The sequence below is a fragment of the Momordica charantia genome, assembly GCF_013281855.1.
Source record: "Momordica charantia cultivar OHB3-1 chromosome 9 unlocalized genomic scaffold, Mcharantia_2.0 BLBB01000009.1, whole genome shotgun sequence".
Taxonomy (NCBI): Eukaryota; Viridiplantae; Streptophyta; class Magnoliopsida; order Cucurbitales; family Cucurbitaceae; genus Momordica; species Momordica charantia.
In genome coordinates this window covers 26,545,561-26,563,707 of record NW_028275167.1, presented here as the reverse complement: position 1 = coordinate 26,563,707, position 18,147 = coordinate 26,545,561, and the positions used below count along the sequence as shown (strand labels likewise).

The following is an 18,147-nucleotide window of genomic DNA, read 5'->3' as shown; positions in this document are numbered from 1 at the left end:
TAAACACATTTCTATTTTAATTAGGGAGTGTCACGATGATCAGAATAATAGCCTCGTGTTCAGAATGTCATAAAGTCTAGTCCTCGTAGCTTTTTGACATCTAGAAAATTTTCTACAAAGAGCAAGGTATAACAGTTCCACAGCCAAGAGACAAGAAATTTCAAATGCCAGAGAATTAATTGAAGAAGACTAAAAATGTGCTATAAATTTTTTGTAGTGATAGTTTCTTACACATGATGACCACTTGGTCGTTTGATACCTCCCCTGTACTTAAAGTTCTCTCTCGTTTTATTAAGAGCCAGTGTAAGAAGGGGACAGAATGTCACCTTTTTTTATTCAAATTGCATATCTGACATGAGTTCAGCTGAAGCTCTATGTTTGAGCTCTTTATGAATATTTCACTCGTCTATGGCTCTTAGCACAAGAATGTAGATTCAGAGATGCCTTGGGTAAATAAAAATTTTACTTGCTCATTAGTTTAAATTGGTACTTTTCCAATCAAGGTAGTTTCTGAACTATCAATATCTTGTAAAATGATAAATGACATTGTTTTCCCGGATCTATCGTAGGTAATGCTGTATGATACTACAAAATTGATATATACATCTATCATTGTTCCACTGTTCATCGCCCTTTCCAAATTTAGTTAATAAATCCATATTCTATTTGACACCTTCTTTAATAAAATTTGAATTATCCTGCAGTTACCTTGTTAACCTATACTTTAGGGGAAAAAGGCGCAGAATATACTAATAAATCTACAGCACAGCAGACGGTTCCTGCAATTTGTGGTGGCTTCTGCTTTTTAAGTTCAAGTGTGGGAACCATCATGACAAGGGTTTTGCCTTTTGGAATATTCTTTGACCTGGAGCAAGTATTGCCAAAGGGTCATAAGCTGTTTTTCTCTGTACATATGTTTCCCACATTGGACCAAAATGGGCCTTCCATTCGTTCTTTGTAGTGTAATGTGGCAAATATTGTTTCGCTCCTAGATTGGCTGTTTTACAGAATTCCAGAATTCTCATGTTCTGGGTTAAGATGTATTCTAAGCCGTCATTTCCTTTAGAAGAAGGAACTGCAGAGGTTAGAAACGCGATCAGGTAGAAAATGTCCTCCTCTGGAATAACTACAGAAGTTCTATTGTCCCACCTGAAAGTTAGTCAGAAATAATTGAATCAACATAATACACATTGCAAGAATATTTTAGCCAGTAACTTGGTCAGATAATGAATTACTTTGATTTGTTAACCGGATAGATTAGGACGGGGCCATTGCTTGTTTCCTTCAGGATATTGCCAAAAACCCCTTCTGAAAATTTTTCTATTTTGCTTTTCGGAACAAGGAGATTCAGCCATGGGTGTGGGACTTCCCACAAGCCTTTTGACTGTAGTTTGACGGCTGATACATGAACTCTATCAAGAAATTCAACATATGTAACTTCTGATATGAAAAGTGTTGATGGGATGTAACTTAACCGAGACAACAAGCTCTTTACTTCCTGCATAGTAAAAGGCATGTACATATGAAGTCCTCTGAATCAATTATCTTTTTCATGAATTATCTGACATTTATTTGAATGTTTTTACCTGATCGACAATGTTGCCCTCGTTGTGGTTAAAGTACTTTGCCAATTCCAGGCAGTAAAGAATTTTGCCATCAGACTTGAACTGGCTAGCTTGAACTGGGTCTTGTGGATTGAACGATGATCTCCAATTATTTAAAAGACCAGTTCTGTTTATTATCACGAATCCTTCAATGTAGTTGAATGTATTTTCTGCAGATATTAAAAGCTCCTGCTCTCTGGAAAATGTTGTGAAGTCCAAGTACAACACTCTTATCCATTTTACCTACAAGATAGAAGATTGCGTCAGAAAAGTGCTCCTTCGTAGTCACTTTGGACTAGATCTTCAAAGTTGCTTTTACAGATACTAATCTGACCTTTGCTGGTGCTGGTTCAAGCAGAATTTTTGCCCGTGTGATAACTCCAAACTGGCCTAATCCTCCAAGAACACTGTAAAAGAGGTCACTGTTCTGTTCCTTTGAACAATTCACCACATCTCCTTTCCCTGAATTCAGTTTCACTCCATTTGTCAGTTATCATAATGATATGCATGGTAGTAGATAAATTTATAAGTTTCAACTATGCTTTACGACTTTATGATTGAGTGACAAAATACCATTAAGAGAACTTGGGAACCTAAAATTTCACCTATGAGAAATGGAGTGAAGACAAGTCAATAGTTTGCATTTATCTTTTCATGCCCTTCCCCAACTTTTGCTTATCATTCATAGTGCAACTATAACTGCATGGATTTCCCTCCCCATCACTCTTTTCAATTTTACATGCCCCCATGCGCAGAGACATGCTCATGTACATGAAATAGTATAATGCTTACGGCAACCAACCTGTTACAACCTCCAGCTGATGGACGTTGCTGATCTGAGGACCATGTCGAAATGCCTGTCCACTGATCCCTGCATTGGATAAAGTACCCCCAACCGTTAGATGTAGGTAGTCTGTCCATGATTTTGGTGTTAATCCGTATTTCAAGCTCTCGTGCAGGATATTTATCCATAACTCCCCTCCAGGAACATCGATGTATGTAAAGTCTCTGGTGTGAACCTGCATTTGAGGGCCCTGGAGTGATTCCATGTTAATCACGACTCCTTGGTGGGCCTGTGCTTGGCCATGAAGTGAATGGCCATGGCCTCTAGCTGCAACTGTGAGCTCTGAACGAGGCCCCATCTTCCAAATATGCTTTATGGTCATGGCAATATCAGAAACTGAGGATGGATGCAGTATTGCAGCTGGGTAGTATTGATATCTATTACCAAAATCTCTGGCGGCATATTGCACTTTGTCAAATTCAAAATGCCCGTTGATGGAAAGCATCTTTAGTGAAGAAGGGATGCCATTGAAGCACAGATTCATCCTCAAAGCAATACAGCTCAGGAACAAAATCATGAAGCTTCGAATGGAAAGCATGTTGTTTTGTCTGAGGAAGCTAACTGGTGGATATCTTAATTTTCTCTGGGTACAAGTCTCTGAAGTTAAAGATGAAAGGAGTGGCAGCATGTTTTTGTTATTTCTAAAGAGCAAAAGCAGCAGGGGTATAGGAGGACCTAGAAAATGCTGAACTGGAGGTGGATTTAAAGGGAGATTAAGATTTTAGTGGCCGAGTCAACTAGACTTCAGTTGGGAGAATACGTATGAAGACTGTCTACTTAGGGAAGAGTTTCGGGATTTTCTTTTTGTTTCAATCGTTAAGAGAAGAAGCCATCAGTAATATGCCAAGTTGAAGAGGAAAGTCACCGGGAAAAAAAAAAAAAAGATTTCATAAATCTTTGCACTTTTTTAAACAGTTGAAACCACAACCTTTTTTCACGAAAGACAAACAGTTTGTAAACCTCAAACTTTTCTCTCTCATTAACCTTGTTAAGGATACTTTCCCATTTTTAGAAAATAAGGTAAGGCCTTGGCCGGAAAACGTCTTCCTCTGCCTTCTATGACTGGTATGCATATGCTTGTGTCTCACTGACATTAATGATGAGGTTACTCTCCAATCCTATTATTGTCGGAATTTAACATTGCGTATCTAGTTTCAGATTCAGTCAGAAAGGACACTGGCCCATGTTGATTCATTGGAGACGAAGACAGAAGGATCAGTGGGTCATCAGAGGGTCCATTATACACGTGATATTTAACTGCCTGCATGCTTTTTAGGGTGAAGAGATATGATGGGGATTGTGTTGGGCCCCTTTTTGGGGCCACTCTTACAGGTCAAGGAGAAAGGAGAGCGAACATGGGGCTGACAGCTTGTTGGTGGCACTGAACGCCTACTCTTTCACCTATCGGCTTCTACAGGTTTGAAACCCAAGTTCCCAACAATTTGACAAGTATGAAAGATTGGATCTTGTTTATATTGTTATCTACCATTAAAATAAAATCTCAGTGCAATTATGGCCCTTTTCCTTTTTGTTGCAATTTGTATGTGAGAACCAATGAGAAATTTACAGATTTTAGGGGACGCATCTTTCCCCTCTTCTTTATGCTATTTATGAATTCAAGACTTTAATTCTCTGGCTCACTAATGAAATATTGAAAAATTAGTCATTATCAATATCACGTGGCTCATTGAAGATTGTACCGTGATTCCAGTTTTTTTGTTCCCCCTTATAATAGGACCGTGTTCTGCATTCTTTCATGATAAGCCTCAAGGAAATTGCATGTATTCTTCTATCTTAAATTGGCCAAGCATTGGCATCCAATCAAAATCTGCCTAATGGTTTTCTTTAACAGCCTCCTGAGTATCTAGAGTTTTCAGTGTGCTGACAACATTTTATCATGCATTCAACTTATTGACCTTACAAAAGCAGTAGCAATTTAAGGTTGCTAGAGGATGTGGCTTATTGGAAGGAAAATGGCCTGTAAGTACTATATGCGAAGGCATAGAAACGAATCATTATGAAAACTGCATTTGAGATAGCTTTGTGACTTCTTTTTTCCCCTACTCTTCAGGGGCAAAGTCATCCCATTTCTGATTATAAAATTAGGATTGTGATAATTTGTTTTATGGATATTGCAATCTCTTGCTTTTTATTAAAATATGAAGCTTGTAGTGTGAATTCCCGACTTTCTACCAACATAAAAGAGTCATCCCATTTGTGGTGAATAACCTAATTGATGATTACATGTTTTCTAGAAGGAGACCGACCATCATAAATTAAGCTATTCTCTGACCCTTTCAGCTCAGTGGAATCTTAATTGTGTTGGAGCTCTACCTCCATCCCCACTTTAACACCGACGAATTGAATTGCATCATGGGGCATCTCCTGTCCATCAAATGCTGCACTTGGGACTGCAAAAATCTCTTTCAGCAGTGTAAAGTTGTTGGATCCAATCACTCCAACATTGCCATAAAATGAAATCTTAGGTGGACCATACAGGATTAATTTCACTTGCTCTTCCAATTGTCATTGTGTCATTGTTAAATATTCCTCAACCATTATTTGATTAGAACCACCCCCAATTTGATGTCGAGCCAATTGAACTTTAGAGTTGGAGAAAGAAATGAAGAAGGCTAAGGCAAGAAGTCGAGAAAATTGTCGCTACTCTAGCGATCGCCGCCCTCATTATAATGAAATCAAGACTACAGAAATGGGATTAGAAGGATTGGTAGGACAAACTTGATGAAATGTGAATTCTTATCATGTTCCCTAGCCCCACTTTTAATATATTCCTCCTCATTCATTGTTTGTTTGTCCTCTTTTTTATCCTCTTTATAGCCGAAACCGAAAATCTAAGGGCTAAAGAATCTCTTCCTAATCATTTTTGTCTAAACCTTTCTTTTGATTATAAAATATTCGACAAATCTGGAGAGCAAAAACAAAATCTTTAATGCCAACAAAAGCAATGTAAAATTTATCATTATCGTCAAAGCCAAGAAAGCACACGTAGCCATTCTAAAAAAATGGTGTTAAGCATAGTTACAATGACTTTATATCCTGTCACTTACCAAATGTGCAATTAGAGTACTGTTCATTTTATTCTAATCATTCTCATTATTTTAGTGAGGGATCCCATCTTTGTCGTTTTGTTTATTATTTTACTGAATAATTATAATTACTTCCCGAAAGTTGGTGAAATTTGCATTTGAGGGTCACTTTTGAGGTGTGGAAGGGGAGGCTGGGAAATGAACTGTCCCCCATTACCTGACTAATATATTTATATTCTTCTGTTAGTTGCCAAATTATCATTATGTCTTCTTCCCAGCTTTAAACATTTGCTAAAGATCCTCTCTCTCTCTCTCTAAATGTGAACAAAGTTGTGGCAAATTATTATCATGTTTTCTATGCTCTTTTGTCCAAGTTCACGACCGACTGTTTTTTTCTGATCTTCAAGATCTTACTTTGCAGTGCGTAGCTAGGATAGCACTCAAGTTTTGATTTTTGAGTTACCCCACCGCACCCAGGAATATGAATCCGTCTTGAACAAAACTAGGTTCTTCAACTTCACTTTGAGAATCATGCACATTTATGGATACCAATATTATTTGCCCTTTCAATACTTCTTATCATTCATTCTTGGACTACTTTGTTGCTTTCTTGTATTGTTTCTATGAGAATCTTCAGCGCATGTGCATATATGCTTTTGTACACCCCCTCCCACGATTAACTTATTGTATATTCTGAAGACTAAGAATCATGAACCCACTAATTGATACGTTATTTTGGCCCGTTTAAAACTTAAAAATGCTTATGTTATCAGGGTAGAGTAAATTTTAACCGTTTCAATTCATTTTTTTACCCTTCTTTTCACAAGGACTTGGAGTTTTGATTTTGATTTAGATTTAGATTTGTGGGACATAATATTTAGGAGTGGGTTTTGTTGCTCATAAATTAAGTTTGTGTATTTCAGAGTTAAGATGTCGAGACTATGTTTATTACATGAGTTTGTCTGTTTCAGGCTACAGGTTTGCTAATTTCAAGCTACAGTTTGCTAATCTCATGATCAGCTATATAAACTCAGGTTACAAATTCAAGCCTTTGAAATTCACATGATGTATTACATATTAAATTTTTTTCAATTTATAAACTCAAAGACTAAAGGTAGGTTATACAAATCTAAATTTAGAAATACCATCATTCAATCATCTCCTAGAGTATCAATATATGAAATGGAGAGAAAATGAAAATGTAGAATTTGATACAACGTTATAAATTGAAATACGTTTAGACTTTGTAGTTAAAACTGTTGGCCTAAGATAAATTTGATACTGTTGATTCCATCCTATAACTATAATATTACAAGAAATCCCTCAAATTATGATTGAAAGTGACCTTTCAAACAATGAAACACAGAATGCAGAAAAGAAGTGTCAATTAGCATTAGCTTAAATGCATGCGTTGTTGATCCATCCTTTTTTTCCCCATCTTTTTTGTGCTCATCAGTCTCTTTCCTTCCTGCACTAAAATTCTCTCATTTCTAGTCAAGATCAGTGCTTGTTTTGTTTTTGAAACATCCATTTTGGATCTTGGTTCAATCTTTCTGATAGCTATGTTTGTTCCATTGCTTAATTGTGGCTTCGGCTTTTTTGTCACTCTCATGAAATATATGGCTTGCTCAACAGTCACCAAGTAAAATGCATGCATCTAATAATGAGATTTTGCCTTTTATTTTTGCTTTTTTTATGTCTGTGTATTTGATTTGAAAACGAAATGGTAGAAGGAAAAAAATTCGAAACGGGATGGAACTAAGCTTTCACCAGTGTGGTCCTTTTGCGTAAACAAGCTCAAATATGCCAAACTAATGGCTGTATTTATCCAAGTGTTTCTTGATGACAAGAAAAGAGATGTATAAACTCTTTGAATTCTCCCCTTTGATTTTCAAATCGTAGTTTGCAACTTGGAATGGGTTTTCTGCTTGTAGTTTTCTGAGAAGTGTTTTTGTGGGGTTTGATGTGAAAAAGTTCTTTCAAGTGAAGGGGTTTCCTCTGGGTTTTCTTATTCATTACTAGAAGTCATATTGTCATGTGGGAATAAGTACCTTTCTTTATTAGAATCAAATTTCAAATTAGTTTACATAAAAATCTACACGATCATATCTTAAAACTTCTTCAAATGTTATGAATTTACATGCAATAAAACCACATAAATTTTCTTTTGTATACTATATTGAGCTACTGTTGTGAATATTATTTTTACTATTACATAGACTATTTTTACTGTGAAATTCTCGTGAGACTTTTGTCGCACTTTTGATAGAAACTACTGTATCATTACCCGCTAAATAAACGCATGATTCATGAACAAATGCATCACATAACTCTAATCCTATGCATCAAATGGATATAAGTAACATCTGGTGAACTTTATTTAAATATATCAAATAGGCCAATGAGTTTCTGTTGATTATTGTTTAAATAAATAGACAACAACTTTCACAAGTTTCTTCTCTCTGGGGTGTCTTTTAGGTGTTATATTAAATATATATATGGACCAAAAAATTAGTGATTGATTGGTGAGATGTCTTCATCTGCTCACCTCTCATGTCTTGTCTTATGGGTATTTGCATCTTTGAATGGGTAACTAAGTTGGAAGCAATTAATTACTTGTCCACACAGAGGAGTGATTGGGGGAAATGTCACTTATGCATGAGTCCAATCCAAAGGCTGGCTTCTTTGTTTATGGAGAATATTGTGTTTTGTTTTTAAATATATTAATCTAAAGGTGATGTAAATCATTTGAACTCTCTCATTTTTCTTTCAGGTCAAAAAGTCACTTCCTCTCTGCCTTCTTCAAAGTGGTGTATTCAACCACATAAGATTTTGCTGCTTGAGGTAATGCCATGTGCTGCTTATTTTAGGAATTGGGTAGGTGTGGATCCAATAGCCAATGTTGCGAGTTTGACACATACTTCAATGTTGCTTCCTAAAATTGGAGTCCTTTGGATTCCCCCTTTTCTTTGAAAATCTTTGTGCTTTTTTGAGGGGGAATAGAGGTGTAAGTTTTATATTCTTATACGGGTTTGGTTGCCTTGGTTCGCTAATTGCTCGCACATTTTAAATTTTGCCAGCCTAAATATAGTTCAACTGTTAAGCTATATATCCTTAGACCAAAATGTTGGAGGTTCGAATCTTCCACTCCCACATATTGTTATACTTAAAGAAAAATACAATTTCAATTCAATCTTCATTTTTCAATAAATATTTTTTTGTTGGGTTCAACAACATGTGGTGGTGGGATTCAAATATCCGATCTTTTGGTCGAGAATATGTCTTAACCAATTGAGTTATATTCAAGTGGATATTTTTCAATAAACTATTTGGAGGAGTACTTTCAAACATAACATATTTAATTTGGTAAGAAATGAGTATGTTTACCTAGAATTTCTTTTGTTATGTAATTTAAATTTTAGGCATCTGTTTAAAATTCTGGCCAAAAAACTAAAGAGTGATTGAATCCTCATTTTTTGTGTTTTTTTAAATTTCACTAACAAATGTGATGGGTATTTGTTAATAAAATTGTAGATCTAAAGGGGCTAAGTGGCAATTAGAAATGTCATTTTTTAAAATTATAATCTATATATATATATTCAATGCCTAACACTTTGAAGGTCAAAGAAGATCTCACAGGGTTCATCTCCCTTGGGTCCCATAAATGTAAGAAGAAAATACAAAATAATTAGGTCTACTACTGTAATTGGGTAGAATTGCAATAAGAATCAATTGCCCAACTTTTAAATTATAAATAAATATAATAGAACTATATAGAGTCCTTAAATTTTGAATACAGATCAACAACAGTAACTAAAATAATGTTTTGATATAAAATTAAAACAAAAAACATAATATTTGAAAGCCTGAGTTTATTGTTTCTTTTTTTTCCTTTTACCTCACATGGATAGAGATTAACTTTGAATAATTAAAACAAAACAAAACAAAAAGCAAGTTCACATCACAATAAATTTTGTAAGTTAATTCTTCTTGGGGCTATATACAAATAAAAACCCTAATGGAGTTGCCTATGCTAAAAAAATAATAAATAAATAAAAACTCAGCGGTGAGTGGTTGAGATTGACTTAGTCATTGATTAGTACATGATTTTCCACACTAGTATTTAGGTTTAAATATTATTTTGATTCATTTATCTTAAAAAATTTACCATTTTGATCTCTTTGTTTTCTTTCTTTATCTCATTTTATTTATGTTAGGTCATAATTTTAGTATGACATTTTACTCACGTAATTTCTTGAAATATAGTTATAAGTTTGTATTAATGAATTTCTATTGTGTATAGAAATTTGTGTTAAAGTTTTACCAATTGATCATCTTTTTAATGTACATCATAATAATATTTAAACGTTAAATTTAGTTAGTAGATTTAACCAAAAATCATCATCTTCCTTAATTATTACCATTATTTGCCCTTTGAATCTATGGAAGAGCTCAACCATACTACTCAGACTTCCTTTCATGTGAGCCATTGAATCTAATGTTAATTGGTCAAAATGGAATCTCATTAACCATTGGAAAATGTTGACAATGAAATAATCCCACTTTTTCGATTTTAAGATTTAGAAACTTGAAAGTTATGAAATTCTTTTTTTTTAATATTGCAATATTTAATATAAGAGCATGAAAATTACTGGAATTTTTCTTTATCTACTCACCAGCTTGTGATTTTCAAAGGAAGATTTTGTATTTATTTATTGTTATTATTATAATTTTTTTTTTTTTGAATGAGTACACAGGAAGAACGATTTTAGTTACAGAAGAAAATGTCTTTTATGAGCCACAAAATATAATAAAAGACTACAGAAAACAACTTCTAAAAAAAGATAGAAAAATGTTTATAAAAAAACTTTATATACTATACATCAAAAAAGGTCTTTGACTATTTTTTCATGTCTTATGTTGTTGGAATACTTTCTTATGTCTTATGTTTTCCAATTAAAATCAAAATGTTTCTAAATTCTAAAAATATTTTTCAAATAAAATACAAATTAATTAATTACTAAATTTACCAAAAGATCCCTAATTTTGTAGTCAATTAGCCTCGGGCTAAGCACGTACGATATTCAAATTGATATCATTATTAAAAGGTGAATTAAACTTAAATCTTATTTTGATTCTTATCTTTTGCAATTAATCTCTATTGCATTCAATATAAATTTTAGATCACTTTCTAAACTCGATATCATGTAATTTCAATTATAAGACCTTAAACATGTTTTAAATAAAATTTAAAGACTAAAATGGAATATTTTGAAATATCTTAGATTCAAAACTACATTCAAGAAGTCTAAGACTATTTTAGATTTGTCTTCACAAATACATGTATTTATATCCAAACAAACTAAAACCAAAGAACCATTTAAACTTATAGAATAATTTTGAGATAGGTATATCCAATCTTCTACCACAAGAAATGAGCCTTAATTTTCCCCCAAAATGAAGACCCAACTATAAAAATGTTATCAAGAACTATTTAACTTCTAAATTCCAAGCTTTATGGATATGTCTCAATACAATTTTACACAGAAAAAAATGGATGTTTCTTCAATTTCACATCAAAGGATGGCTATAATGGACCAATGGGAATTCATCAAATTGAATAGGTGTTGTAAGGTTGAAGTAAAGTTAGAATACCAACCAGGCTTCACAAAAAATCTCCACATGAACCTTGAAAACGTTTCGCGTCTCGAATAATTATTTCCCTATCGACATGCTCCGTTATTCGATAAGCAACTGCTAGCCTATCATTGTGGTTACAAACAGCTTCCTTGATCTCCTCATGATTCAAGTCATGCAGAACAGATTCCATATGAGGAACATAACCAGCTGCTTTTTAATCTCCTCCCCAATTTATCAACTCTTCAAAGATTTCCTTTGATCTAGGAAGTGATCTATCTCCGACGTGGAATGTTTCAAGGTTCCCATTGATCTCAATAGAACTATGTTCAAGATCCAAGTTTAACTGGCATATTCATAATAAAATCGTAAGCTTGATACCTGTTCTTAGAAGCTTTTTGAGAGGCCAGCAGCTTATATGCTTATGAAAGAAAAACAAGATCAGGAGACACTAAACGCACAGTTCTATCAAATGACAACATAAAGCATCTTTTCAACATCATCTTTGGCAGGTTTGCAGCCACAGCGATCACGTCTAGAGGTCAAGTCAGAAAATTTCGCATATGCGGTAGCTACAGCAGCTTCCTCCAGTTTGATCTCACTGGCAGATATTTACACGAATGCAGTTAGTGCTGTATAATTAGCTATCCTGAAACTATAACTTCACAATTTACAACTTCTTACGTCGGGGTTTTCATGTCATTTGTGCCATCTATGTGCACCGTTGGGTCGAAGATGATCTTGAATTCGAGCAGCTGATTTCCCATTTCCACAAGTAAATAAGTAATTTGGATTACCAGGAGTTGATTCTTTGTACATGCCAAAATATGTGTATCCTTGGGTAGGTGGTCAAAATTTTTCTTGAACATGAACACCTGAGTGCACAAAAAGAGTTGTCTCAAAATAGTAGGTGCCTCTTCAAGGACAAACATCACGTTATTCTTAACACAAGTTATATCCTGATAATATAAAAACCAAATATAAGACTCATTACAACTAAATGATTTCTCTTTGACTTTAACATAAGATATTTATAGTAGTGGTAAATTCATGAGAAACTATGACGAAATGGCAAACTAATGGACATCATTTCCTGTTATCAGATGCAACCATAACCACCTCAATCCCACTCGTCCATATTAACATTCATTCCAATTTTCCTCCTCCTCTGCTTTGGCTCTCATTGAACTCCTCGAAAAGAACTCAAGATGTTTCCTGGAAATAGTAGAATGCGGGGAAGGCAAAGAGACCATGGAATCATTTTGAACAATTCCCTTCTTTGTTTTTTGGGTTCAAACTCAGGAACCTAGACACCCCAAGTTACGGAATTATCTAATTTTCAAATGGTTTAAAATTTAACCCTCTAATGATTTTAAATTTTTCTGCAGTTTTCAGAAACAACTCCATGAACTGTCATAGTTTTTCTTTATTCGTGAAAAAACCAATTTCATTAAAAAAAATGAAAGAGTAAAGATATGGCCATGCATAAACAATGGCCTACAAAAACGGAAAGAAAAAAGTATATACAAAAGATAGTTAAAAGCGACCAAAATATCAGCAATAGAAACCAATTCCGCCTAACAATATCAGTTGCATGCAGATTTTATAATTCAATGTTTTTAGAGCCCTTCAAAAATCATAGAGGATAAGAGATCAAAGTTTACAGCTGATCAGCTGAAATAACTAAAACAATAAGAATGGACAGTGAAAGAAACTACCTCAGTAAAAGGTTCCTTTACGTCATCTCTTTCAATGCTGCTTTCCTATTAACACCAACATTGCGATTATCATCATCGAGCTTTGTGCTTATTGTGTCTGTATATGTGGCTATATCTGTTATAATGATTTACAGACAAATATTGTATCAGAAGCAGATAATAAAGCACCAGACTAAAACTTCCATACTCTTCAAAAATTGCATAAACTTCCGTTCCACCAAATACAACTGTAAGCGAATCAGTGCAGGCCGGTTATTTATTTAATTAATACCATCATCGACCAACAATAAAGTCGAGGAAAATTGGAAATTGACTAAAAGTCAAATTTTTTTATATATAAAATGTCAGAATGATAAAAAATAACTGAAATGACTCAGCTGGATTGGTTTTGTCAATCTTTTCATGTTTCCCTTTTCATTGACACACCAGAGAAAAATGATCGTGAACCATAGCATATCTTACAGCAACTAGGTTCTAGAGCTTCCAGTCAGACATTATGACATTTTTTATAGAAATTTAATAGAAGTTCCTCAAGTCATCTAAATGAAAATTACTTCTTATTTAAGAAAAAAAATGGCAGAAAGTTACACCTTTTTTACTGCTGCTCTAACTCTTTTGTTCTGAATATCAACTTCACTCCTTGAAAGCAACGTTAAACTCATGCTTAACAAGTTTGCTGACAATGAAAAACTCAATCACAATGAAGGTCGCTTCAACTAGAAGAGGGAAGGTGGGGAGAGAGGGCATTCAGCTGGATGGTAATTGAACTCACAGGAATTGACTCCAAAACTCTAGTCGCATCAGGAGATGCAGCTTTTTCCTGCAGAAAAAGTAGAAAGGTTGTAACCCAATGACCTTGTGATAGAACATCCAGGGTATAATTTTCTCCAATCCTGCTGACGCACTTGGTGTGGGGGGGGGGGGGAAGAGAGCACAACAAGAAGCTATGTACTCATTTCAACTAAATTTAGCATAAGAAAGTGTCAAAATTCCAATCAGAAAACAAAAATTGGTTTCTAAAATAAAATGCTTTCTTGTTCTACATTAGTTATCATAACTCAAAAGGACAACTAACCGCCTTCTTAACCATTTCCCCAATTCTCAGCTCCACACATTGATTAATTACCAATACAGCATATAATTCAACTTCAGAACATCAATTATAAAGCGAAATTCAAAGAAGAGGAAGAAACCTTGGGCTTCAAATTTGATCCACGATCGACCTTCCAGTCCCAGTCGTACAGGAATGAAGGCGAAACACTCCAACGAAGATTGAGACAGCCAGAACCAGAAGACGAGGAATGGTGCAAAATTGGGGAGAGTGGCGAGGCATCCATGCTGGGAACTGGTAGCTTAAAAAACGATTGTTTTATTTTCAGCAAAGAAGTGGTTAAGTTTTTTAAAAAGTTAAAAATAATAATTAGAAGTGGAAATGAGATTTTTTTTTTACTGGTCCCAAACCAAAATACAAATAACTATTAAACTTATAAAATAATATTGAGATGTATCCAACCTTCCATCACAAGAAGGGAGCTTTTTTTTTTCTTTTTCCTTCAAAATGACAATCTCTCAGGGTTAAGACTTCACAATGAAGACCCAACTATAGAAATGTTATCAAGAACTATGTAACTTCTAATTCCAAGTTTTATGGATATGTATCAATACCATTTTACAGGAAAAAGAAAAAGAAAATGATTTTTCTTCAGTTTCACGTTATAATCAAGTAAGAATTGTTATATAGGCCAATGGGACTTCGAGCAAATTGAATAGGTGTTGTAAGGTCAAAGTAAACTTAGAATACCTACCAGGCTTCACCAAAAATCTCCACATGAACAAGCTCCATCTTTGAAGCGATGAAAACGTTTCGCATCTCGAATAATTATTTCCCTATCGACAAGCTTCGATATAAGCTTTATGGCTGAATGGCAATTAACACATGCTCGGAGATTGTTCGTTATTCGAAGTGGAGTTCCAGGAGCAGTACTGATGATGCCATAAGCAACTGCTAGCCTCTCACTGTGATTACAAAGAGTTTCCTCAATCTCCTCATGATTCAAGTCGTGCAGAACAGATTCCATATGAGGAATATAACCAGCCGCTTTTAGTCTCCTTTCCAGTCTATCAAGCTCTTCAAAGATTTCCTTTGATCTAGGATGTGATCTATCTCCAACGTGGAATGTTTCGAGATTCCCATTGATCTCAATAGAACTATGTCCAAGGTCCTTGTTCAGTCCTTTCTGCGTCATCATTAATCGTACGTTTGCCACGTGATTCCATAAATGAGCAGAAGCATATAGGTTTGAGAGCTGCACATAATGCCCTGTATTATATGGATCTAATGAGAAAAGCTGTTCTGCAGCAATTTCTCCCAACTTCACTTGGCGATGGATCTTGCACGCACTCAGAAGTGCCCCCCAAACACTGACTCCAGGTTTAATCGGCATATTCATAATAAAGTCATAAGCTTGATTCAAGTAGCCTGCACGTCCTAGAAGATCGACCACACAAGAGTAATGCTGGTGATGTGGCTCAATCCCATGGTCCCGTATCTCATGGAAAAGATCCCATCCCTCTTTTACCAAACCTGAATTTTTGCAAGCTGTGAGAAGGCCAACAAAAGTAACATCGTTTGGACGAACTCCGACTTGCTTCATTGCATTGTAAAGATTGATGGCTTCTTTTCCATGGCCATGTAATCCATACCCCATAATCATTGCACTCCATAAAACAACATCTTTATCAACCATCCTATCAAAAACAAGACTAGCAAAATATATGCTTCCACATTTTGCATACATATCTATAAGGGCCGTGTTTACAAAAGTATCGTCCCTGTACTCACTCTTAGAGATATAACCATCCAACCATCTCGCTAGATCAAGGGACCCCACTTGGGCACCAGCTAGAATAGCAGACCTCACAGTAACAGAATCTACCCTGATATTTTTTGAAATCATCTCACGAAATAGCTTTATTGCTTCTTCACCATACCCATTTTTTGCATAACCAGAAATCATAGCATTCCACAAAACTAAATTTGGTTTTTCCATCTGATTAAAGAAAAATCTGGCAACTTCCACCTGTCCACGTTTTGCATACATGGTAGTGAGCGATACCACAATATCGGGTTCAAATTCTAGACCCAATTTAGTCACTAAGCCATGAATGGACTTTCCTTGTCCCAAATCTTCCATGTCTGTATATGCTGTCATTACACTAACAAGAGCAATCCAATCAAGTTTCACATTACTTTGTCTCATTTTTTTGAAAACACTCAATGCTTCTGCAGGATCACCATTCTGAACATACCCAGAAATGATGGAAGTCCACGAAACAACAGTTCTATCTTGCAACTTATCAAACACGACCCTCGCAGGTGAGGTTTGACCAAATTTAGCATACATTGACACAAGACTGTTCTGCACAAAAACATTTGATCCAAAGCCATATTTAAATGTCTGGCCATGCATCTGTTTACCTATTTCTTCAATAGACATTCCACCGCATGCTTTAAGCACGTACAAAAATGTGAAGCAATCTGGGTGGACCCCTGATACTTGCATCTCTGTATACAATTTGACAGCACCGACAAAAATATTATTCTGAGTATAGCCCTTTATGACTGCATTCCACAACAAAATATCTGGTTCTAAGACTTCACGAAAAGCCTTGTGCGCATAGTAAACGTCTCCAAGATGCAAGCATGCATTGACAAATTTGATTACCAAGAAACGACACTTGTGTAATCCAGACACAATTAACTGAACGTATAATTGATCCAAATGCTTCCTACACGATGAATTACGACTTAGTTGTGCAAAGAAAATGTAGGAATTGAAGTTGAGGTGAAGCATGTCATCATCCAAGTGGGGTAGGAGGTTTGATGACAAGGTAAAAAGTTCTGATACAAAGGAGTTTCATCACTATTGTTACTTGTAAGTTTGGAAGTCTAAATTTTCTTGGGACATACAGAGAGATTTAAGGAAAATGAGCGTAGGAATCAGGACATGTATTCATTTTCATAGACATCTCATGGAAAATGCTACGTCGGTCCAAGTAAGGTCTATAAGACGGACTCAACGGGTTATTCAAAAGGGAACGAGCTTGCCTTTCCATTTTGAACAGTTACAAACTAGAGCCAATACAGCTCCAGTGCCAGTGGACTCGAATCAAAATTTTGAAAATTTGGCGTAATGCTAAAATGCTAAGAGTAACATCCTAGAACTGTAAACAAAAAGGTAGACTACATTTAATCAAATACATCAAACCTAAAATTCCTCACACTTGCCCAATATGGTTGGCACAGTAGCCAAAGCCCCAGACTAAAATCAAGATTAAATACACTACAAATTTCTAACCTCAAATCGTATAATGTAAGGCGATAACCTCAAGGGATCAATCCAAACTAAGCCCATATGCAACTATTGTTTAACATATGTTACTCTCGAGTCTTAACTAGTATTGATTTGATATTGCAGTCGTTTGGTACTCCCTTGCTGACTAGTAAACACGAGTAATAAGAACAATAACAATAACATCTCAAGCACTGATTACTTCCAATCATATAAAAATGAAATACCTCCCCAATAAAGCCTCTTGCGAGGTTGCCGCCAACTTTGAGAAAGCTGTAGACAGTGAGGACAAGGAGAGAGAGAGGGAAAACGAATGCAGAGACATGGGAGGAAGTGCGAGGAGTTGCAGAAGCCAGCTCCGGCGAAGCCCTCTCTTTCCGGTGCGAAAATTCTCCGGCGAAGCAAATTCCGAGGAAGCTATGCGATTGATTAAATTTATATATTTCCGTAGTTGAATTTAACTTCTTTTTTTTTCAAAGATTGAGTTCAATCTGATTTTTAAGTATTTTTTTTATTAAATTTTGTATGGTTTATTGGTGGGTTAATATACAATTTTACATTTCACTTATTCAGTTTAGTAAAATTGAAGGTTTTAAGAATAAAATTCATCTGTTGGACCAATTATAAAATACATAAAATGAAACGACCTATTTTATTTTAATCTACTTCACATTAAAATTAATTATGATCTTTAATTTTATATTTAGCCCTTATCCTCTAAACTTTAATTCATGTAGCCATATAGCCTTCAACTTTAAAATTTTTCTTTATCAAAAAAATTTATTTTAAATTACGTCCACAAATTTTAGATTATACTCTAATTCATGTTGTTTGCATCATTAACTAAATGCATAATTACATCCTTCTACTCATAAAAAATAAAAACTAAAAACTAAAAAAATAACTGAATAACGACATCTTAAAAAAAAACACTAAATAATAGCA

The 18,147-nt window shown here is 34.9% G+C and overlaps 2 protein-coding genes and 1 long non-coding RNA gene across 14 annotated transcripts; 1 reads left to right on the top strand and 2 right to left on the bottom strand.

Annotated features, from left to right (window-relative positions):
* Positions 1-450: 450 nt before the first annotated feature.
* CKX6 (cytokinin oxidase/dehydrogenase 6) lies at positions 451-3,076 on the bottom strand. Its single transcript, XM_022283581.2, has 5 exons — positions 2,407-3,076; positions 1,939-2,066; positions 1,587-1,847; positions 1,236-1,498; positions 451-1,149 (listed from the first exon to the last, which is right to left on the bottom strand). Exons 1-5 carry the CDS (start codon positions 3,074-3,076, stop codon positions 828-830), a joined length of 1,644 nt encoding a protein of 547 aa, XP_022139273.1. The 3' UTR covers positions 451-827.
* LOC111010229 (uncharacterized) lies at positions 1,882-8,848 on the top strand. Of its 2 annotated transcripts, none has more exons than XR_015787134.1 (5): positions 1,882-2,022; positions 2,360-3,865; positions 5,917-6,001; positions 6,467-6,529; positions 8,269-8,848. It is a non-coding gene; the product is annotated as an uncharacterized LOC111010229 (long non-coding RNA). The 2 variants fall into 2 exon arrangements; XR_002601332.2 differs by lacking the exon at positions 1,882-2,022 and having other exon boundaries at positions 2,369-2,508; positions 2,590-3,865.
* A 2,058-nt stretch (positions 8,849-10,906) lies between these two features.
* Positions 10,907-17,694, bottom strand: MEF22 (mitochondrial editing factor 22). Of its 11 annotated transcripts, none has more exons than XR_015787060.1 (8): positions 17,430-17,694; positions 14,656-16,639; positions 14,044-14,202; positions 13,441-13,670; positions 12,851-12,965; positions 11,817-12,007; positions 11,594-11,733; positions 10,907-11,478 (listed from the first exon to the last, which is right to left on the bottom strand). XR_015787060.1 is itself a non-coding variant. In XM_088116972.1 (3 exons), the coding sequence occupies exons 1-2, from the start codon at positions 17,525-17,527 to the stop codon at positions 14,662-14,664; spliced, it is 2,076 nt and encodes a 691-aa protein (XP_087973098.1). In that variant the 5' UTR covers positions 17,528-17,694; the 3' UTR covers positions 14,043-14,202; positions 14,656-14,661. The 11 variants fall into 11 exon arrangements, 1 of the variants encoding a protein (XP_087973098.1); XR_015787059.1 differs by having other exon boundaries at positions 10,907-11,733; positions 13,441-13,526; positions 13,623-13,670; XR_015787057.1 differs by having other exon boundaries at positions 10,907-11,733.
* Between the last annotated feature and the right edge of the window lie 453 nt (positions 17,695-18,147).

Coding starts and splice junctions, on each gene's coding strand:
- CKX6 (XM_022283581.2), bottom strand. CDS start 3,076: ATGCTGCCACTCCTTTCATCTTTAACTTCAGAGACTTGTACCCAGAGA. Junction 2,067..2,406: donor TCAGCTGGAGGTTGTAACAG/GTTGGTTGCCGT, acceptor AACTGAATTCAG/GGAAAGGAGATGTGGTGAAT. Junction 1,150..1,235: donor TATCCGGTTAACAAATCAAA/GTAATTCATTAT, acceptor ACTAACTTTCAG/GTGGGACAATAGAACTTCTG.
- MEF22 (XM_088116972.1), bottom strand. CDS start 17,527: ATGTCTCTGCATTCGTTTTCCCTCTCTCTCTCCTTGTCCTCACTGTCT. Junction 16,640..17,429: donor CAAGAGGCTTTATTGGGGAG/GTATTTCATTTT, acceptor TTCATCGTGTAG/GAAGCATTTGGATCAATTAT.